General features: G+C 41.6%; 1 protein-coding gene across 5 annotated transcripts in view; it reads left to right on the top strand.

The window, feature by feature from the left end:
* Positions 1-26,136, top strand: part of NF1 (neurofibromin 1) — a 211,016-nt gene extending 184,880 nt beyond the window's left edge. Inside the window, exons 46-58 of one of the 5 annotated variants that reach the window (XM_039341252.1) lie at positions 1,355-1,456; positions 3,602-3,742; positions 5,179-5,305; positions 6,764-6,895; positions 8,379-8,514; positions 10,077-10,234; positions 11,148-11,270; positions 12,040-12,167; positions 13,086-13,186; positions 14,187-14,329; positions 15,755-15,801; positions 18,297-18,513; positions 25,675-26,136. In XM_039341252.1, coding sequence (XP_039197186.1) covers positions 1,355-1,456; positions 3,602-3,742; positions 5,179-5,305; positions 6,764-6,895; positions 8,379-8,514; positions 10,077-10,234; positions 11,148-11,270; positions 12,040-12,167; positions 13,086-13,186; positions 14,187-14,329; positions 15,755-15,801; positions 18,297-18,513; positions 25,675-25,817 — 1,698 coding nt within the window. In that variant the 3' untranslated portion in view covers positions 25,818-26,136. Of the gene's footprint in view, positions 1-1,354; positions 1,457-3,601; positions 3,743-5,178; positions 5,306-6,763; positions 6,896-8,378; positions 8,515-10,076; positions 10,235-10,359; positions 10,404-11,147; positions 11,271-12,039; positions 12,168-13,085; positions 13,187-14,186; positions 14,330-15,754; positions 15,802-16,913; positions 16,983-18,296; positions 18,514-25,674 lie in introns of those variants that run through there. The other 4 variants (XM_039341260.1, XM_039341268.1, XM_039341276.1 and 1 more) reach the window with 4 other exon arrangements.
* Positions 26,137-27,212: the final 1,076 nt, after the last annotated feature.

Genomic DNA, 27,212 nt, shown 5'->3' with positions numbered 1-27,212 from the left:
AAACCTTTGGGGGACATACAGTTTTAGTGAGTGTTCCTCACAATCCCTATAGCCTTTTGCTACTTAAATAATAAGGGCCAGTGAGAAAGGTTACCAAGTTGATAATAGAAAAGCTGGTCTCCTACAACTCTGCCTTTTCCTCAAATCATTGAGGCTGCCTTTTCTACAGGTAATCCTTGACTTACAACAGTTCTTTTAATCACTGTTCAAAGTTACTTATGACCATTTTTCATACTTAACAACCGTTGAGTGTCCTCATGGTCGTGTGATCAAAATTTGGACGCTTGGCAACTGGATCAGTTTTATGATGGTTGCGGTGTCCCGGGATTATGTGATCAACCTTTATGACCTGACAATTGAAGTCAATGGGAAAGCCAGATTTGCTTAACAACCATGTTACTAACTTAACAACTGCAGTGATTTACTTAACAGCTCTGGCAAGAAAGGTCGTAAAATGGGGCAAAACTCATTTAACAAATGTTCCACTTAGCAACAAAAATTTTGGGCTCAATTGTCGTAATTTAAGGATTACCTGTATAGCATTGTGTAATCAGATCAACTCACAGATGGAAGTAAAACCTAATGAGCTATTATAAATATCCAGTGCTGGTCATCTTTGATACCATGTACTAAATCTCATTTTATACATGCATGTGCATACACGCAGAGAAACCACTAGAAGATACTTAAATATTAGATCTTTGCCTCAGTGTATGTGGAGAGAGAGAGAGAGTCGAGAATGTTAACAGCATACAGTATTAAAGATGCCCTGGACAGGATGGATAGAGATGGAGATAGAGATACACACACACTCACATACATGTGAGATACTATATATATATATAATGGAAACCATTGTTTTTTTCTAATTGTGTTTTATTTGGACCCACTCGTAATGCTTCTTCATTCCCTGAGCTAATGCTACAGCTGTATACAAGTGGGAATGTGCTATTCAGGCATGTATTTGGTAGTACAGATAAACTGAAAAGGAGGATGAAGGTTTCCCATCATGGGATTGGAACTTTTGGTTAAGTAGGAAGAAATGTGTCATGGGGAAGAATCAAGGCAGAAGTGAAGTGCAAGTAGATTTTTTTTTTCAGTCAGCACAGAAAGAGATAAAAGTAGAGATTAGAGAATGCAGAAGGTGAAGCAAAATATCTGGTCTCAATGGATCGGTTCCAGGAAAAGCAAGGCAGAACAAAAGGGCTTTTTATTTTATCAGAGGCATCCTAAATAGACTGAGGCAGGAGGAAGCAAGACCATAATGTGAAAGGAGAATCCACATCTGCAGGGATTAAAAATCAGTGTAAACAAGCTGATATTACTTTGATATTTTTTTTTTAACTAATGACAGGGTCTGGAGAGCTGCTTGAAAGGGCCAGACAACTACAACAGCCAAGTTCTGATAGAGGCCACCGTCATAGCCCTGACTAAGCTCCAGCCGCTCCTCAACAAGGTAAACTGGTAGGGTCCCCAGCAGCTCATTCTGTGTGACCCTGTGGGCAGAAAAAGTGGGTGACTTCATTGTTCAGGATAAATGTTAGACTGATCCAGGTGAGGGGATGTTTGGAAGCCGATGCTTGCATTTATTTTTTTTTACCTGTTCCTTATTGCTTACTAGCAAATGTTGAAAATTTGCCAATGATTGATTAGATTATTAGAGAACCTGAAGGACTGGAGGTATTGCTTTGGTTTGTCTGTTCCCCCTCCTTCAGTCACTTCATCACTTCCTGGTTTTATTACAAAATTGAAATACAAAAGCCAAGAAACCTCCACCCCCACGTGACAACAATCAAACCAAACACTTGATGGGCTCCATATCACCCTGGGATTTCCCAGGCCTGCTGGTAGAACCAGGTCTTCAGGGCCTCTGAAAGAATATAAAGGTAGGGGCCAATCTTATCTCCACTGGGATGATGATCCAAGAGTATTGAGGGAGGGAGCCACCCTGTTCCCCCCTCCTTCCCTTCAGGCACTTTATCACTTCCGGGTTCTCAGCAATTCGGTCCAAACCACCGTTTCCAGTTCTGTTTAGAGTCAAGAGTGCTTTGCCTTTATTGAAAATATTTTAAAAATATTTAGCTGAAATGTTTTCAGAGAAAAAGCCAAGAAAGTCCACTTGCCTTTTGAAAAAAAAAAAAAACACCTTTGGGACAATGCCTTCACATGTCAGTGAAGGTAAAGCATTTTGACATGGATGATTGAGAATCTCCATGGACAAGAAGGGTGGTGGTTGCACATGTAACTCTTCCAGTTACATCTACCCTACCACAAGAGTGGGAGGCAGCGTGTATGGTGATTCCTCTCTTAAGAAGTCCCATCTAGTCAGACCAAGAAGGAGGGCCTTCTCAGTGGTGGCTCCCTCCCTCTGTTTTCAAAGATACAAAGCAAGAAAGTCCAGTTGCCTTTTAGAAAATAAAACATCTTTGGAACAACTTTTTTTCTCCTCCTCCCACTTCTTTTCTGTGAATATGGCCAAATCAGTCGCATGTCAATGAAGGCAAAGCACTCTTGACTCTAAACAGAACTGGAAACCGTGGTTTGGACCGAATTGCTGAGAACCAGGAAGTGATAAAGTGCCTGAAGGGAAGGAGGGGGGAACAGGGTGGCTCCCTCCCTCCATACTCTTGGAACATCAACCCCACGGAGATAAGATTGGCCCCTACCTTGATATTCTTTCAAAGGCCCTGAAGACCTGGTTCTACCAGCAGGGCTGGGGATCCCAGGGTGATATGGAGCCCATGAAGTGGTTGGTTTAATTGTTGTCACGTGGGGGTGAAGGTTTCTTGGCTTTTGTATTTGAGGTTTTATTTCTGTAAGCCTCCTGGAGTCACCATGAGAGAGTTGGACAGCCGTGTCAGTTTTCCTAAAATAAATATGCTTGACGCAGCTTCATGGGCAATATGAGGGGGCAGCCTGCTCATACATTCCCATCCATCTGTCCAAAGTTGTTGTTTTCAGAGAATCTGTACTACAGATCTTAGCCTTTCTTTCTATCTCTATATTTACATTGCTAGCATTGCCTAAATCTCAACAGTTCACTTTGGCTGTGGGTACAAATTTGGAAGGCTGTTTATGGAAGAATCAACCCAAAGAATGAGCCAATGATAGCAACAGCAACCAGTCATCACTTAAAATCCCTGCAGAATAAAACTGTCAAGGCAACTTAAGATCATCCCATCCAGACTGGGCCAAATGTCTATGGAAATACATTCTACCTTGTTTTGTACCCATGGTTCCAGTTACAGGTTCCCTGGAGTCTGGAGATTGTGTGGGTGCCAAATGCATCCAGTTTTCTTGATACGAAAAAACTTAGCTCACTTTTTGTTCTGTATCTTTCACAACAGAACAAATGTACTGTGGGCTCCTAGGTGCTCTCTGAGCTTGGTGGTTTTCTTGCAGATATTTCATTACCAAACTAGGTAATATCATCAGTGCTCACTGATGGTGTTACCTAGTTTGGTAATGAAACGTCTGCAAGAAAACCACCAAGCTCAGAGAGCATCAAGGACCCCACAGTTCAACCCCAAGTTACAAATATTTCCTTCTATCAAAATGTTGTGCTTCAGTTTATTCATTTTATTCCTCTGTTTCTGTTTAGGACTCACCTCTGCACAAGGTGCTGTTTTGGGTGGCCATGGCAGTTCTACAGCTGGATGAGGTCAATCTGTATTCTGCAGGCACAGCTTTACTTGAGCAGAACCTTCACACTTTGGACAACCTCCGGGTATTTAATGATAAAGTAAGCAAACCATTTCCCAGAACACACAAGAACAAAAGAAAGCATGAATGTTCTCTTGGCGCTGTTGTAATATACGTCATCTTTTCGCCAGCAGTGAATCAGTTTTGGAAAAAAAAATGAGCTTCTCCTTGTTGAAAAGTAGTTTTGAGTTTTAAGAAATGTAATATTGTTTGACATTCCTTGAGTTTCAAGAAATGAGATTTTTATCTTACGGCCCCCAGGGTTATTTTTAATATCCCAGCAGTGTTACAAGCACTGTCGTAAGATTAGGTGATGCATACTAAAATTGTGCAGTAGGGCTGCAGACTAAAATAGAACAAGGAAGAGGAAAGCAAAAACAAATGGATCTTGGATGCACCCACCTTATGCTGTTTTTTTCCCCTCAAAAGATATTTTTAGACTGCCTCCAATTAGAACGTGCATGGTTTGTTTGCTTTTGATTTCTTGTGAGGTGTAATTCCAATCATTCTTAGCTCACTTTTTATGTACTACCTAGGCTAATGTATCTTGTTCAACAAACCACAGTTTATCCCAGAGGTGCTTTTTCAAAAGGCAACTGGAATTTCTTGTTTTTCTTTGAAGACATTTCGCTTCTCATCCAGGAAGCTTCTTCAGCTCTGACTGGATGGTGGGGAATGGGAGGATTTATACTCCTTGCAGACAGCTGGTCATTTGCATCCTTTTTGAGAGTCATTGAGGCCACTTGAAGAAGCGAAAGGTCTTCGAAGAAAAACAAAGTCCAGTTGCCTTTTGAAAAAGCACCTTTGGGATTACCATGACCTGGATGACTGGATGATCCATAGACATCAAGCCACACTTTAAAAATCTTTGGCCTTATCTGTGAATTCAGCCAAAGATTGTTCAAAAGTCCTTGCTATGTTTTTTTAAAATCCTGGTTTATAAAATAAAACATAATGGATGGGTTCACACGACCTATTCCAGGAATCACCAAGAATACTCCCACCCATAAATGAAATGTCTGCAAGAAAACAACCAAGGTTAGCACCAAGGACTCCACAGTTCAAACTTGAGCCCTTTGCAGCCCATGGATGTCGCTGCTGCTGAAAAAGAAAACTCTGCTTAATTTTTTTTTTTTGCCAGTATTCTTTGAACTATAAACTATTATTTGCAATCTCTGTTTATCCAGGATACAGAGTGGATTCCAACAAAAGAAAATATATGTATCTCAGAGCTGAATTGTGGAATCCTTGGTCCTCTCTGTGCTTGTTGTCCACTGATGATGTTACCTAGTTGGGTAATGAAATGTCTGGAGGCAAACAACCAAGCTCAGAGAGCATCAAGGACTCCACAGTTCAGACCTGAGGTACAAATATTTTCTTCTTACAAGTTGTGTGTCTGCATGGCATAAATCAAGAGTAAGCATGTTCCTTTTTTGACCGAGTTTCTGATGTCTGTATCTGGCTTATTCTCAACAGAGCCCTGAGGAAGTCTTCATGGAGATCAGGAGGCCTCTGGAGTGGCACTGTAAGCAGATGGACCACTTTGTAGGACTCAATTTCAACTCCAACTTCAACTTTGCACTTGTGGGACATCTGCTAAAAGGTAGGAAGGCAATGTGGTTTTTCAGGCCCCAGTCAAACTGAACACAACAGTATTTTCTGTGGTAGGAATTCTGTGTACTGTCCCTATGAATTGCATCAGAAGAGGATCCTAGAGCACTTTAGAGTTCCTTGAAGGGGAATAGAAGATACTGAAGAGAGAGACTGAAGAGAGAAAGAGAGAAAGAGAGAAAAAAATACCTAGAATTAATAGGCTGAAAGGAACTTTTGTGATAGAAACTGAGATGCACTTCAGCAAAAGACACGGTTTTCACAAAACAAAGCATTGGTTTGAGATTTGGGTCATTTGTGAAAAGAGGAGATCTGTTTATTGTTCAAGAGTTGGTTTTGGAATACAAAGGCAAATTGTTGCTGTGCATTAGAGACCAAAGGGGTTGCCCGCTTTTCTTCTCCGTGTGCCTTGCTTTAGAATTCAAGATGGTAGGATAGATTGTTCTCTTTCACATTTTTTTTTCCTATTCAATCGTGTCTGATTCTTGGAGACTGCTTCAACAAGTCCTTGCAGTGTTCTTGGCAAGTTTTTTCAGAAGTGGTTTGCCATTGCCTCTTTTCTAGGGCTGAAAGAAAGTGACTGGCCAAGATCACGCAGCTGGCTTTGTGCTTAAAGCGGGACTAGAACTAACAATCTCCCAGTTTCTATCCTGATGTCTTAATCACCAGCGTATCAATCCTAGTCCTCACTCTGTCAGATTGCATATAGAGAAACAAATTAGTGAAAAAATACGTGTAAGTGTAACTCAAGAAGTAACATCACAATATGCTGGCCGGAATGGAATTTTTCCCCCGAATTGCTAGTTTTCTGCTTTCAAGGAGCAATTCTGCTTAGAAATCATTCTGGTTTTTCCCATATTGTAGTATGAGTTTGTTCTATTATTATCTTTCTTTGTAAATCAGGCTTAGCATTCTCTTGGGATTGATGTGATATACCCCCTGACAAGCAACAACACAATTAATTCCTTTCAGTGTCCCTACATTCCAACTTGGGACTTTAAATTCCGGTCAACAACACTTCTTCCTTTTGTGCAAAAGCCTCAAGAATGCATTGCATTTTGTTTATTTATTAAATTTATATGCACCCATCTCTCCAACTTTTTCCCACCAGTATCCTAGTTTCTAAGACTTGATTACTTGCAGTACATGCTTACTGGCTTTCCTGAAACTCACACTAACTTTGGAAACCACTAACAATTAGAGATTAGTATTGCTAACTTTCCACAATCGATGTTTATTCCTTTTGGTTATGAGAATCAGCCACGTGCCATGCGGTTACTGAAGTCCAGTTTTCACTGAATGGGTAAACCTGTTCAACTCTCATCCTAGTTGCTGAGTGTCCGTTTAGGTGTATGCACTGCCTCTTTAAGCCATTTTCCTACTTTTCAACTGACGCTTTTCTTTCTTTGCAGATATATGTATTTGTTTAACATAATGTTTATTTCACCAGGTTACCGGCATCCCTCACCGACCATAGTAGCGAGAACAGTAAGGATTCTGCACACACTCCTTGCTCTGGTTAACAAACATAGGAACTGTGATAAGTTTGAGGTGAATACCCAGAGTGTGGCTTACCTTGCAGGTAAAAACCCCAAATCTATGAGGTTTGTATCCAATCCAGGCCAACCCAAACTGGGTAATACCTAGTGTGAAAGTATTCCTCTCAGTTCCCAACAAAATGTGAGCTGCCAAAAGGAGGGATCCAGTCTACGTTTAATAATAATAACAACACTGCCTCTGATGGAAAAGCTTGACCTCAATTCTCACTCAATCTTCCCATTCCCAGCTATAACATTTGGCGATCCCCTTTGAATATTTTGACTATGCTGCAGAGTTCTCAGTCTTGGCAACTTTAAGATATGTGGACTTCAACTTCCACAACTTCCAGAATTCTGGGAATTGAAGTCCACATATCTTAAAGTTGCCAAGGTTGAGAAACACTGCTGTATTGATATATGATTGTGGAAACCTGGCTTAAAACTTTAGTCCATTGCTAAATCAGTACAGGTAGTCCTCAAGTTGCAACTGTAATGGAGCCTGCCCATTACAGTTATAATGGTCTTACGACCTTTTTTGTGCTGGTTGTTAAGTGAACATGGCTTTTGTTAAGCAAATGTAGCAGTTGATAAGTGAACCCATGGTTCACTATGGGCGCGGCTTTGCTGAAAAACAGACATGTGCTAAGATAGTAATATAAAGATGCAGATTAAAATATTACGAAATATCCAAATCTTGTGAGATTTCTGTATTCCTTTGAGGTTCCATACGTGGGCATTGTCATCACATGGGAACCCGGAGTCCGATTGTCCAAATGATTTGAAGGGTTTGCCAAGATATAGGCATTTATAACAATAAAGATGATTAGGAGCAACAAAGTGATTACGAGACTGGAGGCTAAAACATACAAAGAATGGTTGCTGGAATTGTATATGTCTGGTTTAATGAAAAGAAGGACTAGGGCACAAAGAAGAGGGAATCAATCTATTCTCCAAAGTGCCTGAAGGCAGGACAAGAAGCAACGGATGGATACTAACCAAAGGGAGAAGCAACCTAGAACTAAGGAGAGATTTCCTGACAGTTAGAACAATTAATCAATGGAACAACCTGCCTCCAGAAGTTGTGAATGCTCCAACACTGGAAGTTTTTAAGAAGAGACTGGACAGCCATTTGTCTGAGCAGGGGATTGGACTAGAAACCTCCAAGGTCCCTTCCAATTTTATTATTATTAGTATTATTAGTATTATTAAAAAATGTTGGGGGTGGATATCTTTGGTTGAGGATTTAACAAGAGTGTCATCGTGCTTTAGGATCTTAAGGGCTAGAATTTTGTCACAGTGGAGCATTGACAGTGCAGTGGCTCCCTTGAATTTTATTTTTACTTTTTTAAAATTGAAATGAATGGAACCGAGTTTCTCAGAATTTTGAGTTCTTGATGCAATAGCTGATGATGAATTTTCACTAAATACGAGAAGAAGAATGCCATCTCTGCTGTTTGGAAGAAGAATGTGAAATACAGTATGTAAAATATACTTTGAACATTTTTGTGCTTCCTTTTGTCTGTTCAGCTCTGCTGACTATGTCCGAGGAAGTTAGGAGCCGGTGCAGCTTAAAGCATAGGAAATCGCTCCTCTTGACAGATATTTCAATGGAAAACGTTCCTATGGAAACATATGCCATACACCACAATGAAGCCAGTTGTAGGTCAGTGGACTTTTGAAAACTTTATTAGAGGATATGGACAATTCTGTAGTACTCCATCTGATAGAATTGTGCATTAAACTCAGATGTCTGTCTCTTGATGCTATTCTTTGGTGCAAAATGACATTTTGAAAGGGATCTGGAAAGATACTTCAACTCACATGCTTCTCTCCAGCCAGGAGAGAATTTGTTTGTTTCTGTGAATTATTGAAGACAGCTAAATAATTTATGACACGGGGGAAAAAAGGGGGAAGGGTGGTAGGCAAAAGACAAAATTACTTGCAATTAAAATTATTCTGGGAAAGAAAGAGCTGTATTGGAATTGACCCTGGAAGGCTCAAGCATGGTGTTTCACTAGCTAGATTCATATACTGGCTGTGTTCAGACAATATGCTAACCCACAGTTAGCTTAATAAGTGTAACTGAATTCAGTTTTTTGGGCTGAGTTTACAGTATATTTTTAACATAACCCAATGGCTGTGACATGCTGTGTTGAAATGATTTGAGAGCCTGGTTCACACAGTATTCTGGCTGGTTCTCGTAATATGCTAAACCATAAATTATTCCACTTCATTCTAGTTAATCTACATGTTTCAATAAAAGAGAATATCTGTAGTTTGGGATTAAATTGTGGGGTTCTTGGTGCTCTCTGAGCTTGGTTGTTTGCTTGCAGACCTTTCATGACCCAACTAGATAATATATGCTGCTGCTGCTGACGCTACGTAGCTGATGATGCCATCTATTTGGGTAAAAAAACATTTGCAAGCAAACACCAAGCACTGTACAGTCTACATATTGTCTAACCCCTGTCGCAGAATCAGAAAGTCTGGATATTCATATACTGGTTAGATGTGGTTGACTGGTTTGTGGTTTAGCAATTCATGTGAACACAGCTATTGCGCTGAGTTGCTGTTTGAGCAAGCTAGAACCAAACTTGGAGACAGACATAGCTTGCCTTGTATTTTTCTGAATTCCTCCTCCTTAAAGGTTAGAAGCTTGTTCTGAACAAGCCATTGCTAGCGTGCCACCTCACATTAACCCATAGCTTCACTCCATAAATTTTCAACAAACTGCTTTCAGATTACTTTAAAACAAGACATGGTGTATTCACTGACATTCATTCATTGTGCTAGGCCCCAAATAAATTGCATTATTACTTACCTCATATCTCCTTCTGAGGGAGCCTCGTAGAATAGACACTGAAGAAGTAGTAGTAGAATCTGGGCATTTTCTGAGGTGCAAGAGAGTAAACAATGTTACATGTGTCACGATATCACTGAGCAAACGATGAAATCTATCATTAGCATCACTTGTGTGAAAGCATCATTGAGCCCAGAGCATCAGTGTATTTGTTTCCAGTTATGTCTTGGGAAAATGCTGAGTCCCCTTGAATCATCAGCTTCACAGCACTAGATGTGAGGTAATCAAAGCACTAGATGTGAGGTAATCCATGGGTGCAATTTCAACTCGGTAGAAGGAAGGAAGCTCACTTGTTGTCTGACTAATTTCTGGCTGTGTGGAGATGGTTTGTTTTTGAAATGATCAGTTTCTTTTTTCTTTTTTAGGACACTAAGAGAAAACCAGCCCTGGTCTTCTCCTAAGAACTCTGACAGACATCTCGCTGCTAGTTACCCAACTGTTGGGCAGATCAGTCCCCGCACAAGGAAATCCATGAGCCTGGATATGGGACAGCCTTCTCAAGCCAACACTAAAAAGCTGCTAGGTTGGTCGGGTGTGTCAATCTCCTTTTCACCACAAGGATTTGGGCCAGCCATTAACACGACCACAGCCTACTTGCAAACTTGCTTTAGACATTTTCATCAGATACACCTTTTGTTTTCTGTACAGGTATTCCTCGACTTACGACCACAATTGGGACTGGGATTTCCATCGTAAGTTGTTGCGGTCGTAAATCGAGCTGGACCCGATTTTACGACAGTTTTTACGTTGTTAAGCGAAACATTGCAGACATTAAGTGAATCATATGATCATTAACGAATCCAGCTTCCTTAGATGGGCTTTTTTTTTTTTTTTTTTGCTGGAAATCAGCAAAAAAGGTCGCAAATCGCAGTCGCGTGACCGCAGGACGCTGCAACCAGTCATAAAGGCGAGCCAGTTGCCACAGGCTCAAATTGCGATCACGTGATTGCGGTGTGGTGTGATGGTCATAAGTTGCAAGTTCAGGTCATGAGATCACTTTTTCCAAGGCCATTGGAACATTGAACCATTGTTAAATGAACGGTTGTGAGTCGAGGACTACCTGTATTAAATAGAGTGTGTGGAACGTTGATGGAATCTAGAGTCGTGCTATCTCATACTCCCTGCATTAAGCCTTCAGTTCCACCGGGGCTGCTGGAACCCTGCTAAATTTCTTGCCAGTATTCTCTGAACCACGAACTATTATTTGCAATCTCTGTTTATCCAGGATGCAAAGTGGATTCCAATAGAAGAGAATATACGTAGTTCAGAGTTGAACTGTGGAATCCTTAGTCCTCTCTGTGCTTGGTGGCTACTGATAGTGTTACCTAGTTGGGTAATGAAATGTCTGCAAACATACAGCCAAGCTCGGACAACACCAAGGACTCCACAGAGTGGCTTATGGGAGCATACAGGTTTAACTGGTTTCACTTTCATAGGTACCCGAAAAAGTTTTGACCACTTGGTATCGGACACAAAAGCCCCTAAAAGACAAGAAATGGAATCCGGGATCACCACACCTCCAAAAATGAGAAGAGTAGCAGAAAATGATTATGAAATGGGTAAGACTTCAAGAAGAATGGCCTAATTGCTGTGTATGTTTAATTAAATGCTTTATACAAGTATTTATTTTGCTGTTGCTCACTTGGTATGCTAGAATACAATGAAATCTTCCAATGCAAACAAGTCCACAATACAGCAAAGTTTGCCAGGATTGGAATTAATTTGTGCAGTGAATCTCACACCCCGAAATCTGCCCTGCGTAGACCCTCTGAAAAGATATTGAAGGTACACTGGAGAATTTCTTTTTCCCGTTTCATAGGAGAGAACCACGGAGTAGAAATTGTTCACTGGCTTCTGCCTAAAATCAGAGATCTTACAGAAGTATAAACTAGATCTCACTAATTGAAATGCTTAAACGAGAATAAAAACATTTGTACGCTATAAGATGTTACCATTGTTTATTTTATTGTTCTGTTACCTTACTTCTGTTTACATATCTCTTCCTTTTTATTGTTGTAAGCTACCTGGAGGAGCACCATGGCAAGAGAGGTGGCAAATCAATTTAACAAATAAATAAAACTGTATGAAAGTCACTTGCAGCCAAATGGCCGTTTTGCCAGTCTAGTTAAGGCAGTGACGGTTGGTCTGATCTACAGAGATGTTCCATGGTTGAGATAAGATTGGAATTGAATCCTCAGTGGTCTTCCCAGCTCTTTCCTTTGAAACCTTATTGTGTCTCACAGTTATTGAAGGAGCCTTACCTAGAACATAAGAGCTGTTGTCTATCCTTGCGATCCCTGGTTATAACCCGTGGGTTCCTTTCTGCAGAAACACAAAGGATATCACCCCAACAACATCCCCATCTCCGTAAAGTGTCTGTATCCGAGTCTAACATCCTCCTAGATGAGGAAGTCCTCACTGATCCCAAAATCCAGGCTTTGCTGCTGACCGTCCTTGTAAGTACTGTATATAATCCAAGTCACTTGAAGATCCCTCCTGGTGATACTGCTTGAAGAGTGACAACTGCAATGATAGCAGTTCCCTGTCACACAGAAGAGGGGATTGATTTATTCTCCAAAGCACCAGAGGGCAGGACAAGAAAGAATGGGTGGAAGCTTGTCAAAGAGAGAAGTAAAGAGAAATTTCCTGATAGTGAAAACAATTAATCAGTGGAATAGTTTACCTCCTAGAGTTGTGGGTGCTCCATCAATGGAGGTTTTCAAAAATAGACTGGACAACTATTTGACTGGGATGGTATAAGGCAGTGATGGCGAACCTTTTAGAGACCAAGTGCCCAAACTGCAACCCAAAACCCACTTACGCATCGTCGAGTGCCGGGTGGGTGTGGCCCATTGGCTGAATGTGGCCCATTGGCTGGGTGTGGCCAATTTGGGTGGGCATGACCCATTGGGTGGGCATGGCTGCGGTGGTAACAGCAGACTGGGTGGGACTAAAAAGTTCAATCCATCAATTCCAACTTTGCAAGATCTTTTTTTTCCCGCAAGAAGTTGAAATTGACTGATTGATTGAACCTTTTTTTTTTTGCACACGGCAGCAGAGGCCTAAAGCAAAAAGGTTTTATAAAACCCAGTTGAAGGCCTAGGACTGGGGCGACGGTGCACGTGCCCACAGAGAGGGCTCTGAGTGCTGCCTCTGGTACCCGTGCCATAGGTTCACCACCACGGGTATAAGGTCTTTGAGTTCCCTTCCAGCTCTATGATTCTATGTTCTTTCGTCTTTACGATCAAAGCCCTGCCCCTTTTGACTATGTGCTGTCTGCATCTATAGTTGATTTAATCTAATAGCTGATTAGAAATTGCAAGCTGATGTTTCTCGTTCCTCCTCTTCCCTCTCCCACTTTTCTCTTTGGACAGGCAACGTTGGTAAAGTACACAGCAGATGAGTTTGACCAGCGAATCCTGTACGAGTATTTAGCAGAAGCCAGTGTGGTTTTCCCAAAGGTCTTTCCTGTTGTGTAAGTATTGAATTTTTCAAAGGAAGTAATTTTCTGCCAAAAAGATAATCCGCAAGGTGTTGTTTTTGAACATGTGTACTCTGGCTCTGGAAGAGTTCACTTGAAATTGTGCAGGCAGAGAGAAAGAATGGGATGTATATAATTAATAGGACATAAATATTAAAGAAGTCTCTGCAAACATGCTCACGTTTTGGGTTGCATGATGTCTGAAGCAGCCTTTAGAACAGTGTTTCTCAACTTCAGATATTTTAAGCCACGTGTGGACTTCAACTCCCAGAATTCCCCAACCCAACATCTGGGATTGTCCAAAAGCCCACTCAAATTTGTCATGCACTTTCCAAGAACAGTATAGAAGAGCCGTTGGGATTATAGATAAAAAAATAGAGTTGAACATGATTATGGTGGGTTTATCTATCTATACCTGCACTCTAGAATTCTGGTGATTGTACGTTATACGATGCTAAAAGATACGATGGAATTGTCTAACCAGCATTGGAAATTCCCTGGGAAGAATAATTGACTTTCACAACCATTTCTGTGTCAATACTCATTTCTATGTCTCAAAGGTGCTTTTTCAAGAGGCAACTGGACTTTCATGTTTTTGCTTGAAGAAGTTTCACTTCTCATCCAAGATGTTTTTTCAGCTCTGACTGAATGGTGGGGAATGGAAGGATTTATATTCCTTGCAGACAGCTGGTCATTTGCCTTCTTTTAGAGAGTCATTGAGGCCACTTGGAGGTTTATCTGTATTGTCAGGTCACCTGAGTGGTGCAAATGGGTGTGGAGCCTTCTTGGAACTGCTGAAAAGGACTGTATTGTAGACAAAAGATAGATGATGCTGTATCCTTCCCCCTCTATTGAGAGAGGGCTGTTCAATTTTTGATCGATACTCATTTCTGTATTGTAATAAAACTTTGATATAAACACCCTTGATTATTTGCTGCAGTAAAAACTTGAAGGAGATAACCTGATCAAATATTGTATATATTTTGTTGTCTAGGCACAATTTATTGGACTTCAAGATAAATACTCTCTTATCGCAATGTCAGGATCCAAATTTATTGAATCCCATTCATGGGATTGTTCAAAGTGTGGTTTACCATGAAGAATCTCCACCACAGTACCAGACATCTTATCTGCAGAGTATGTATCTTACAGCTCCTTCATGAATTAGGATAAAAAAAGGTCTGCTTAGATACAGATTATATAAAACATATTTTAGGTATTCCCCACATATTTATTCTTTATAGCAAGGGTCTTCAAACTTGGCAACTTTAAGACTTGTGGACTTCAACTCCCAGAATTCCTCAGCCAGCTGGTTAGGGAATTCTGGGAGTTGAAGTCCACACATCTTGAAGTGGCCAAAGTTGAGAAATATTGTTGTGATTTAGAGGCCTAGAGTCACCCAAAACAGTGAGTTGGTGATATATAAAATTAATCAATAACATTTAAAAATGTAGGCCTTGCCTCTTTCATAGATATCTTAGACTGCCTTACAAAAGTAATGGCCAAGGAGTACTAATTCTATTTTTTACATTTAAAAATAATATCCTTTGGGTATTTACACACTTATAGTGACTGTCCTTCACGCAGATTTCTTATACGAAATATTGGGAAAAACTGCAAAAAGGTAACGGAGGGTTTCAAAGCAACACAAATGCCACTCATCTACAAAGTAAAATGATCCCCCTTCAATGAAGAATTTCAGAAGAATTTCTCTCTCTCTCTCTCTTTCTCTCTCTCTCTCTCTCACACACACACAGAGAGAGACAGAGACAGAGACAGACTCAATTCCCTTCATTTTCTTTTAAGGTGTTCCTTCCCTCCCATTTTAATGCATGACTGAACTGCAAGAAAGCAAACACAGGGCTAATCTAATATAGGGTTTATGCCTTAACTGCATTGTACTATTTTTATGGAACATGCCTTAGGCATCAGACTACCGTATTGTTTTTTTATTGCATATGCATTGGAAATGTTTGAGGTTAAGACATTTGTTGGAGTGACAATTATGATTTTGATGATAAATGGATAGAAAACTAAACATTTGAAAACATTAAACAATCATAACATTTCAGTGATTGAAAAGCATGTTACATTTTGCACATAACAGCCTGGTTTAGAAATGGGAATTGAATCCCCCTTGATTGCTGTACACTGAATTATCTGTGCCTGTTGACTGACCTCCAAGTATAGAATGGAGTTCTGGGACATGAGATGATAGGCCAATTGTGCTTAGGGCCCTAAGGGTGAGTCCCTTGATGGGTTCATGGAGTGATGCCGGCATCAAGGTGAGTAATCAGAATGTCTAGACCAGGGGTAGGTAACCTCGGCTCTTTTATGACTCATGGACTTCAACTCCCAGAATTCCTGAGCCAGCTATGCTGGCTCTGGAATTCTGGGAGTTGAAGTCCATGAGTCATAAAAGAGCCGAGGTTGCCTACCCTGGTCTAGACCAAAGAATAAGAAGGAATGATTGCGGATTATGTGGCAGTTAGCTTTCTCTCATCACTTTCTTAATAAAACTACTCTCTTTTTATTGTTGCTGCTGCTGCTGCTGATTTGCAGGTTTTGGATTTAATGGCTTGTGGAGGTTTGCAGGACCATTTTCTAAGGTGAGTGATTTGGGCTTCTTTCAGCCTGAATGCCACACGGTGGTCTTGGTAAAACCAGAGGTGATAGGAAAATGTGAGTCGCACTGGAGGGTTAATAAGAAAATTATCAGTGGTCACTAGAAACAGCTTTTAAGAGCAGTTCGGGGGTGGAGGGCAAATGAGCGGTTCTGATCATGGAATGGATGTTTCTGATTTGAATGTTTTCAGTCTTGAAATATTTTACAGTCATGGGTATCATACGATATCATATTTATGTATTGTGAATTTTGATCATGTGACCATGAGGATGCTGCAGTGGTTGTAAGTGCAAGAACTGGTCGTAAGACACTTTTACCAGTGCTGCTGTAATTTCAAACAGTCACTAAATTAATGTTGGTAAGTCAAAAATTACCTGTAGGGTAGAAGGTTGGACTTAGATCAGGGGTCTTCAAACTTGGCCCTTTTATGACTTGTGGACTTCAACTCCCAGAATTCCTCAGCCAGGCATGCTGGCTGAGGAATTCTGGGAGTTGAAGTCCACAAGTCATAAAAGGGCCAAGTTTGAAGACCCCTGACTTAGATGATCCTTGTGGTCCCTTCCAACTTGACAATTCTAGGATTCTGTGGAGCTGCATGTCATAGAATTCTATTGCATTTACATAAACTGGGAGCCTCTGTACTTCCAACTCTCTAAAGTCAGTCCCAGAACTATGCTGATAAGAACGGCTATGCCCTTCCTTCCCGAATAATCCCAGTGTAATAAATGCTTGTAGACCAAGAATCTCCAAATACTGTAGGTCAAGAAACTAAACCAAAATGGTGCCTCAAGCACTGCTAGCCAGTCTATTCTGCATCTAGGTCCAGTCCATTTTGCCATGCTTTGCCTTGTTAGTTGCTAGTTCTTATTCACCCTCCATAATGTCAGGCCTTTATTTCCTTTTCTTGATCCCTTGTTACACCAGATGACAAAAGTCTAGTCACAGCTGAAACCCAAGCACCCCTTTCTCCAGAGGACTCTCCTTAGCAGCCCTCTAGAATTACTGAGCAGTGAAGCGAATCTGAATTGAGAACCACCAACTGAGCAATTTTGCATTAGCTTAACATGCTACATTATAAATTGTTTTGCTACCAAGGTGACATTGGATGGACACAACCTCAAATTGACTTTGAATTGATAGAAATGAAGAAAAGGGTGGTGTTAGGTAATTATATTCCTGTTTAAAAAATATTATATTTAACTGAGAGATTCTGTCCGTGATGGCCTATGGATTTGAAGTCCAATTATATATTCCATTATGCATGAAGCTTGGGTTGCCTAAAAAAATGACATAGGCGGTCTAAGTACTATCAGAAATCTGTAAAAAAAAGTAATTGAATGTTGTCCCAAAGGTGCTTTTTCAAGAGGCAACTGGACTTTCTTGTTTTTCTTTGAACATGTTTCGCTTCTCATCCAAGAAGCTTCTTCATCTTAGAGCTGATGGTCAGCCAGAAACTACCTGCTCTGAATCAAACTCTCTGAAAAACGTCAACTGGATTTTATATGGTTTATATTCTTAATTATTTGACTTTTCCACAAAATAGGGGGAGGGAAACCAACATTCAGTTACAAAGTGCATAGCTAAATATCTATGGAGATTCTCAGTCGTCCAGGTCATGGTTGTCCCAAAAGTGTTTTTTCAAGAGGCAACTGGATTTTCTAGTTTTTCTTTGACCTTTCACTTCTCGTCCAAGAAGCTTCTTCAGCTCACAGCTGGATGAGAGCTTGATTCAGAGCACCTAGTTTCTGACTGACCATTTGTTCTTCTAGATGGAGGAAATTTGGCCTTATGTCTGGAGTCCTTTGACATTGGCAGGGGGTAAAAGGAGTGGTCCCAGTTGGAGAAGACCTTTTGGGGAGTGTGGGATCCATTGCTTAAGATCAGGGGGAAATGATTCTAAAAAAAGAAAATATTTGTAGCTCAGCGTTGAACCTATGGGGTCCTTGGTGGTCTCTGAACTTGGTTGTTTTCTTGTAGAGGTTTCATTGCCCAACTAGGTTACATCACCAGTTCTAGAAGGGAGTGGGATTTGCTCTCTGTTTATATTCTAGCGCAGGGGTAGGCAACCTTGGCTCTTTTATGACTCGTGGACTTCAACTCCCAGAATTCCTGAGCCAGCAATGCTGGCTCAGGAATTCTGGGAGTTGAAGTCCGCGAGTCATAAAAGAGCTAAGGTTGCCTACCCTTGTTCTAGCGGCTTGCCTTGTTAGTTGGTGGGAGTTTTCTTGGTCGTTCCTTGAGCCAATAGCCTAACCAAGGAGCCACCAAGACAATTCCCATCAATACCAATAGGGTAAGCTACTTGTACATTAACAGAGAGCAAAACCCAGTCTCTTGTAGCACTGATTATGTTACCTAGTAAGGTAATGAAACGTCTGCAAGAAAGCAACCAAGCTCAGAGACCACCCCCCCCCCACACACACACAAACACACAATATTAGAAAAAGGAAATTCATTCTTTTTTTCATTTTTTTCTAGCAAAGTCAAATACCCGACTACGCTGAGCTGATTGTGAAGTTCCTTGATGCCTTGATCGACACCTACTTGCCTGGAATGGATGAGGAGATCAGTGAAGAATCCCTTCTAACCCCAACGTCTCCTTACCCTCCTGCAGTGCAGAGTCAGCTCAGCATCACTGCAAACCTGAACCTTTCCAATTCCATGACCTCACTTGCAACTTCCCAGCATTCCCCAGGTCAGTTTGCCATCCATTTCTCAACCTGAGGTCGTCCCATTCCAATTCCAGTTTGGGGCCACCTTCCTTGGGTGGACGTTGGACCTTTTCTCTGAGTCACCCATTGCACCAGAAGTCCTCACCTTCAATAGGTTTGGCACGCCTACATATTTAAGGAGACCCATGAGCTTAGACTGAAGGATCAACTAATGTATTTCGTTTCCAGTGAATACATAGCCAGAACATCAGAACTGATGGTGTTCCCACGGTATATTCTTCATCTTTCCCTTACTAGTATTTTTAAAGGCTGTGTAATAATTGGAGGAAGGATCAGCTGGCTGCATAGGTACAGAGTCACAGATTATTTTTACCTTCAAAATATAGTGTTCTTGCCTAAAACAAATTGGGGAGTGTTCCTAACTCACACCCACCACCATCCAAAATAAGCCTTTGCAGTGCAATTATCCAGTTCAGTGATGCAACTGTGGAATCCTTGGCGCTCTCTGAGTTGGTTGTTTTCTTGAAGATGTTTCATTACCTAACCAGGTAACATCTTCGGTGCTAGAAGGGAGTGGGGTTTGCTCTCTATTTATACAGTATACTAGTGGCTTGCCCTGTCAGTATTGCTAGGGGTGCTTTCTTCTTGGTAGTTCCTTAATTAGGCTGTAGCAGCGAAATTAAGATAGAGTGGTCACCTTCCAGGTTCCTTCACTCCCTCAGATATCGCCATCTAGTGGTACCTAGGAAACATATCTTTTCTGTTAGCTGTGCTGTGAAACATCCTTTCCCTGGGATTCAACAAGCTTGCAATCTTTTCGCTTTCCAGAAAGCCGGTAAGAGCTGGCTTTTCTCCCAGCAAGGGATTATATAGTTCGATACATGTTGATTTGCCACTAGGCTTTTCTTGTTTGTTTGATATATTATTTTATTATTGCATTTTTATTACTGCTGTTCCCTACCCTGCTGACTGGTTAGTCATGTTCTATGAACACATCCTATACAGAAATAGTTTAAGCCCCTTCCTATTTGTACTTTAGACTGTAATGTGAGAAGTGGCTGCATGATTTCTCTCCCCTTCCATGTAAAATACAGTTGTCCATTACCTGGAATGCTGTAAAGCAGTGTTTCCCAAACTTGACAATTTTAAGGCATGTGGACTTCAACTCCCAGAATTCCACAGCCAGCAATGCTGGCTGTGGAATTCTGGGAGTTGAAGTCCACATGCCTTAAAATTGTCAAGTTTGGGAAACACTGCTGTAAAGAAAAATGTAGAAATTGGTTTTCAACCATCTCTGACTTATCTTTTGCCTCTATGTGTTAATTCCCATGTCATTCCTCTTGGTGGGTGAGTGCAGTAGGTTTTGCCATGAAAAACAAAAATGGAGAAAGCAGGAATTTGCCAGATCTTTGATCCCCAAAGTGAATGTCTAAAGCAGGGGTCCTCAACCTTGGCAACTTTAAGACTTGTGGACTTCAACTCCCAGAATTCCTCAGCCAGCTTTGAAGTCCACAAGTCTTAAAGTTGCCAAGGTTGAGGACCCCTGGTCTAAAGCAATCATGGCCAATCAGAAGGCAGGTTCAGAGCTTCAGCTGAGAGGAGCAGGGCCAAGTTATCTGTTCTAAACTTCCTAAAGTTACCTCAGAAGCAGAGGGGGAACTTTTAGTCAAAGACACAGAGCAAGTCTCTTGATTTGTCCAAACGGGGTTGCTTCAAGCATAGAAGGAGATACGATACTTTTGGGAGTTCTGGAAGTTTTTGGCGAACGTATAATAATGTCTACCTCATCTAGTTGAGGTTTCTTTGGGAGTTCCAATAACACATTCTACTTTATACTAGAACAGGGTTTCTTAACCTTGGAAACTTTTAAGATGCGTGGACTTCAACTCCCAGAATTCTCTAGCCACCATGCTAACTGGAGAATTCTAGGAGTTGAAGTCCGCACAACTTAAAAGTTGTTGAAGTTGAGAAACAGTGGGCTAGAGACATCAAAAAGGAACTTATTTTAACTGTCCCCTTTTGGCATGTGATAGCTGCATCAAGCGAGTGGTTTGGTTTGCTTCTTCTTTCTGCATTGAAACAGGCCCTGGGACCCAGAGTCAGGCCTGCTCCAATGTTCTCCTCTTGAAAAGTGCACCATTCCAACAAAAACGTGTTGAGGGTTTTCCGTATATCTGACTTGTGTAGAAGTAAGACTGATTGCTGGAGTTGGGCAGGGGAAGGACGCTGGGAGGGATAGAGAGATGTATACATTATCCCTGTCCAGTAAATGTTTTGTGTCTTTCCCCCAAACCCGACCGGCTGATTGCTCACCTTCTCTCTCTCATCTTGTGTCTGTGAAGCATCTCTGCCTTGCTCTAAATCAGCCGTTTTCATCCAACCTTCCTCGCCCAGGTACACATTCTCTCTCTTTCTCCCCCCACCCCCACCCCTCCATCGTTTCCATTCTATTTGCATGAGCTATTGCTTTTGGAAAATGGAAGAAAAAAAATGTTGTGGGTAACGTGGCTAGTCAGAAGATGCCTACCCACTTGAAGGGCTGTTGTCACAGAGCAGAGGGTGTCAGTTTATTCCCCTTAGTGCCCAAGGGCGGGACAAGAAGCAATGGGTAGAAGCCCGTCAGAGGGAGATTCAACCTGGAAATAAGGAAGAATTTCCTGTCAGTGAGAACAATTACTAAGTGAAACAGCTTGTCTGCTGGAGTTGTGGGCGCTCCATTGCTTTCAAGAAAATATTGGACAAACATTTGTGCGGGATGATATAAGGACTCCTGCCGTAGGGGTTGGACTAGAACAGTGGTTCTCAACCTGTGGGTCGCGACCCCATTTGGGGTCGAACGACCATTTCACGGGGGTCGCCAAACAACGCAGTCCGCCATTTTTTCCCCTTTTCCTTAGCTGTGCTACTCCCTTTTATTCTATTGGCTTTTGAAAGCCAATAGAATAGACTCTCTTGAATAGAGTCTAATTCTATTGGCTTTCAAAAGCCAATAGGAATTGTCCAGGCTGTCTCTGCCCTGCTGAGCCCGCCAAAAGTCCCATTCTGCAAACGGTGCTGCACTAGTTGAGTAGTCCTCGACTTACGACCGGTTGAGTAGTCCTCGACTTACGACCGGTTGGGGGTCGCGGCATTAAAAAGGTTGAAAAGGGACTAGAAGATCTCCAAGGTCCCTTCTGGTGCTTTGATTCTATGATTTCATTGGCAAAGGGAGGGCAGGTCTCCTGAGCATAATGCTTCTGCTCCCATGTGGGAGAGACAGGACATGTTTAGGAACAGCAGGATGACCTGGGCCTTAAGTGGATGTCCAGCTCCAGTGAAGATCTAGTTCCAAAGCCTCAGGGCCATTTCCCATAACTCCTTCAAAAGTTGCCAGTTATGATGGAATGCAACAGATTGGATTCCCAGGAGGCAGGGGACTGCGTGCCAGAGGTGTAACAGGCAGCTCAGTCCAAATACGTTGTGTGAGAGGAGGGTGAAGACAGCCCCTCTAAATAGTTTTTAGACTATGTAGCAGATAATACAATGCTTCAGGTTGGCAAGATTGATGTAAGGCCCAAAAACCAAAAAAGTCATGTGGCAAGTTCTTTATTACTCCACACCTATAGATGGAAGCTTGCCAGACTAAGCATTCTATTGTCTGCATCTACCATATATACTCTGGGAACTATTACGGAGGAACTGCCTTCACCCTCTTTCTCTCACACAGCATATCTGCACTGACCTGCCTCTTATTCCTGTGGGATGCATCGCATCAATGAAAACCAAACCAAATATGGTAGAGCAAATAAGTTATTAAATACACAGGGAGGGAACCCAAATTTATGTGATTTTAATGTTACTTCAGTTTAGTTTCTGCCTTGGCCTGTCCACTTTTGGGGGTGTTTCCCTGGAGTTGCCACGTGCAATCTTCACCCCCCAAAAGTTGGTGTGCCTCCAAGCTATAGATTCAGACATCATTCTGGACTGGTGTCTTGGATTTTAGCAAATAATGTGATTGTTATAGGCAGAGTCTTAGGGGGAAAAAATGAAATCCAGTCCCATTGAGACCTTAGGATGATGTCTGAAAAAGACGAGCATCGCAGTTGAATCCTGCGGACTGTTTCCCAGAAGGGCCAACTCAAGGAAGCTGTTTATGGCAGTTTGTTGTTCTGCAGGCACTGGTATTTGGAGGCAGAACAATAGCAGTTAGCACTTAGACTTATATACCACACCACAGCGCTTTACAGCCCTCTCTAAGCGGTTTACAATGTCAGCATATTGCCCCCAATGATATGCTCATTTTACCAACCTCAGAAGGCTGGAAGGCTGAGTCAACCTTGAGCGGGTCAGGATGAAACTCCAGGCCGTGGGCAGAGTTTGCCTGCAATGCTGCACTTTAACCACTGGGCCACCGGGGCTCCTGAATAGAAGTGCTCTTTGGCTCTAACAGATGTATCCTTCACTGTTTTTCTTGCCTCTCTGCTAGCATTGCTCTCCCTGTTCTGTGTTCTTTCTTTCTAAAATCTTGATGTTGAAGAGGATGAAGTTGGTTGATCTCTCTCATAACGGAGACCCAGATCCAAATCATTATTGGATCTAGGGCATTCCAGGGATGTTGGAGTGCAATGTCCATAGTTCTTAGGCCCTGGGGATTATGAGAGATGTAGTTCAGCACACAGTGAGCTACCAGATCACCTCCACGTGCCACAAATATGTCTTGCCTACTTGTAACTGCTCGAATCATTACAGTCTCTCGGGAGAAGAGTGATGGAGAGGAAGCTGTTCACTCAGGGACATGTCTGTTCTGAGAGGTTTTCTCAGAGCCTCAGTTTAATAAGAATTGTTTTGTTTCGTAACCCCAATATTTGTCCCCCATTTCTTTTGAGATTTTCAGATTATCATGAGTAAAAACCTTGCCTCTGGGCAGATTTTTTTTACAGTACATGCAGAAAAGAGGTAACTAACACAATTGCTGCCAAGAAAACGGTGGGTGTGTATTTCTTTTCCTGCTTCAGAGCATACTAATCAGAGTGATGCCTGGGGAAGCTGGCCAAATTGTTATAAGAACTGTTCATCCTTGCACAATCTGCAAGGACTCTGCCGTGCTACTTCTTGACAATTCAATCTTCTCTTTATTCCCCTATTTCTCCATATTCACGGCAGGACATTAGTTTGGAGTTGATGTTATATAGAATCAACAGTCAGTCCTGCTTTCATTTCTAGGAAAGACTGATCCCGCTCCGTTAATTCTATTTAGAGTCCTTCAAAGTTACTACAGCACTGAAAAGGGTGAATTGTGACCATTTTTCACACAGCAGCATCCCCAGGGTCATGTAATTAAAATCTGGACACTTGGCAACTGGCTCAGATTTATGACAGTTGTAATGTCCAGGGGGTCATGTGATCATCTTTTGCAACCTTCTGACAAGCAGAGTCAATGGAGAAGCCAGGTTCACTTAATAACCAAGGCAAAAAAGGTCGTAAAATGGGGCAAAACTCACTTAACAACTGTCTCTCGCATAGGAACAGAAATTTTGGGCTCAGTTGTGGTCGTAAATCAAGGATTACCTATATTAGCCCTGGAGATTGGAGATAGTTCCATCTGGCTGTGAAATTCGGGTTACCGATAAATACTTAATGGCTGTCCCCCAAGAGATTCTACTTGGGACATTCTCCTCTCTGCTCCAGGTCTTCTTAAATAGATTATATTTGGATGATCCCCAGTTTTAAATTGATGGGAGAGAGAAGGAAATAATTCTGTTTTTTCCATATCTGCATATACGTTTTAGTCCCTTAGTTGACTTTTTAAAAAATTCTGCTCCCCAAAGCTGTCAGTACTTTATTCTTCCTTCTTTAGAGAATACTTAAGTCCTTTGAACTGTTTCTCTTCTCTATCATTTCCTCCCCACGAATGCTATCTTACATCTTCTTGGAGTATTTGTACTTCTGTTTCCACCATCCTCCTTTTTCTCATTTTGTGATCTATTTCTCTCTTTCCTTCCAAGCCTTTTCTTACCCCTTCCCATTAATTTGATTTAAAACAGGGTGTCCACTTTAAGACTTATGGACTTAAGGAATTCTGTGAATAGAAGTCTACAACTCTTAAAGTTTGAAGGTGGGACGCCCCTGATTTAAAATCTCAAAAATAGTCTGTCTTCAGAAAAAGATGCAAATTAAATATCCTTTGGGTAAGATTCAGTTCACACCCTTAATTTATGCTGAAAAAGTGGGGGACAGAGAAGTGGGGTTAGCAGGAGCACAGGCAAAGTGCTCCAGCCCAGAAGTGGAAGAGTCATAATCTCTTATTGAATCACAAAATGGGCTGGGATTAGATTATCCCTCTTTTTAAAATTTGAAATACTTTTCGGTGGGGAGGTTTTGAGTCAGACAGATCTTTAAGCCTGCCTTTTGTATTCTGCGACTTCCCTTGTCACACGTATTGATGTGACAGATCTATGGAGATGCTCAATCATCTAAGTCATGGTGGTCCCAAAGGTGCTTTTCCAAAAGGCAACTGGACTTTGTTTGTTTGTTATTTCCTTGAAAATGTTTCTGAAGTTTTTGCAGGGCACCCATTCCCACCTTTAAATTCCTCCCTAAATTGGATTCATATTCCCCTGTTTAGGGGAGAAGAGCTTTGGAAAGGATTGAATGATGGAAATAGGTACAAACCTGTCCAAAACCCTGGTCTTTAAATCATTGGAAAAATAGGGTGCTTCTCTCCATCTTAGGGGATAAGGAGGACTTTAAGCTCAAGAAGCACCCATAGTGCCTCTTAAGAGCTCCTCTCCCAGTGCCTGATCTTGCAAGGCACAAGGATTATTCGTCCATATATATCTAAATTTAAAAGTTATGCAATCCATTTCCCTGGAACTGGGTGGTACCAGGCGCCTAAGCTACCTATGTTTGGTAGCCAGCAGGATGCTGAGGTTGGACTCCAAGAATGTGGGTAGTGCTTATATCTCTGCTGCCTTCCAACTCAATTCAGCTCCCATATGCAACTCTAGCTTCTCCTTCCTTCCTTCCTTCCTCCCTCCCTCCCTCCCTCCCTCCCTCCCTCCCTCCCTCCCTCCCTCTTTTGAAATACCCTTGATGCAGCCAGTTGCCTTATTTTAACATTTGTATAATCCTGTGACCTCCAAAAGATTTACACCAATTTTTCCACCGGTGGTTCTTTCTTTCTTGATGCATTTATTTTTTTCAAGGAATCGACAAAGAGAACGTGGAACTTTCTCCAACGGCCGCACACTCCAACAGCGGAAGGACTCGCCATGGCTCAGCTAGCCAAGTGCAGAAGCAACGGAGCACCGGCAGTTTCAAGCGCCACAACATTAAGAAGATGGTGTGAAGCTCTTTCTTTCTTTCTTTCTTTCTTTCTTTCTTTCTTTCTTTCTTTCTTTCTTTCTTTCTTTCTTTCTTTTTTAAAAGAACCCCTGATTTATGCCCCCTGGCCCCACTTCCCCTGAAACAATCACGCCACACTTAAATTTGATCCTTCCGCCTCCTCGCCCCTGTCCGACACAGTGCCAGGCAATTAACTTTTGAAACAGTCCTTGTACATTTATTTTGGATTTTCACTTCGATTTCATACAGCTGCCTTTTTTTTTTTAAAGACTTGCTCCTCCCCTGATCATTTTCAAAACAGTGATTTCAAAGCTGATGAGTGGACTATATGAGGAACTGGAAAAAAAATGATGAATTATAGGCAGAAGTGATGGTAATTGTATCCGAAGCTTCACAGAGGTTATGGGCATCTTAATTTGGATAGCTTCCCTTTTTTTTTGTTTTTTGTTTTTTGTAATTCGACGGCTTATTTTGATGTTTTTTGTGTCGTTTGTTTTTTACAGCTTATTTTGTGTCTACTTTTTTTAAAAAGTGTTAATATTCAGTCTTGTTTGCACACTAGTGAGATTTGGGGGGGGGGCAATAAATGTGCATAGTGTAGCGTCCTCTTTAGCTGTGGACTTCCTTTTACTGGTGTTCTGAGCCCAGTCCTGAATGTTGCAAGCTTAACTAGAAGGGGAAACCCTTTATTTAATCGTCTAGACCAGGGGTTGGCAACCTTGGCTCTTTTATGACTCGTGGACTTCAACTCCCAGAATTCCTGAGCCAGCCATGCTGAGGGGAAAGGGAGAGGTTTCCAAGCTGAGCCATGCTGGCTCAGGAATTCTGGGAGTTGAAGTCCACGAGTCATAAAAGAGCCGAGGTTGCCTACCCCTGGTCTAGACCAGTGTTTCCTAACTGTGGCAATTTCCAGGTGTGTGGACTTCAACACCCAGAATTCTCAATGGCCATGCTAGCTGTAGAATTCTGGGACTTGAAGTCCATTCACTCAGAAATTCCCATAGTTGAGAAATACTTAACCTAGATATTTGAGGAGATGGTGTATCCCTTTGATGCTTCCAAAAATAGCACCTTGTGCAAATTTAGGCAAACTCTTTTGAACTTTGTTAAACTTTCCACCACTTTGTTGTTTAGATTCCCTATACAAACTGTGCATGAATACCTTCATGTGCGCGTGCACACACACACATACACATACATATATATATACACATCCCTCTGGCTGGCCTAGATTATGGTAAGTGCTTTTATAGAATTTTGTTTTGATTGCTGTGCTGCATACACTTCACAAGTAAAGTAGAAGTAATAGGCAGAGAAAAATCACTGACCTATGACCACTTCTTGAATTTTATGGCCAAAAGGAAGTGGAATATACTGGATTTATTGTTTTCTCTGACAT

Source organism: Crotalus tigris, unplaced genomic scaffold, assembly GCF_016545835.1.
Source record: "Crotalus tigris isolate CLP2741 ecotype Arizona unplaced genomic scaffold, ASM1654583v1 scf7180000017550.10884619, whole genome shotgun sequence".
Lineage (NCBI taxonomy): Eukaryota > Metazoa > Chordata > Lepidosauria > Squamata > Viperidae > Crotalus > Crotalus tigris.
The sequence above is the reverse complement of the archived record's forward strand: the minus strand, read 5'-3'. Positions and strand labels throughout refer to the sequence as shown.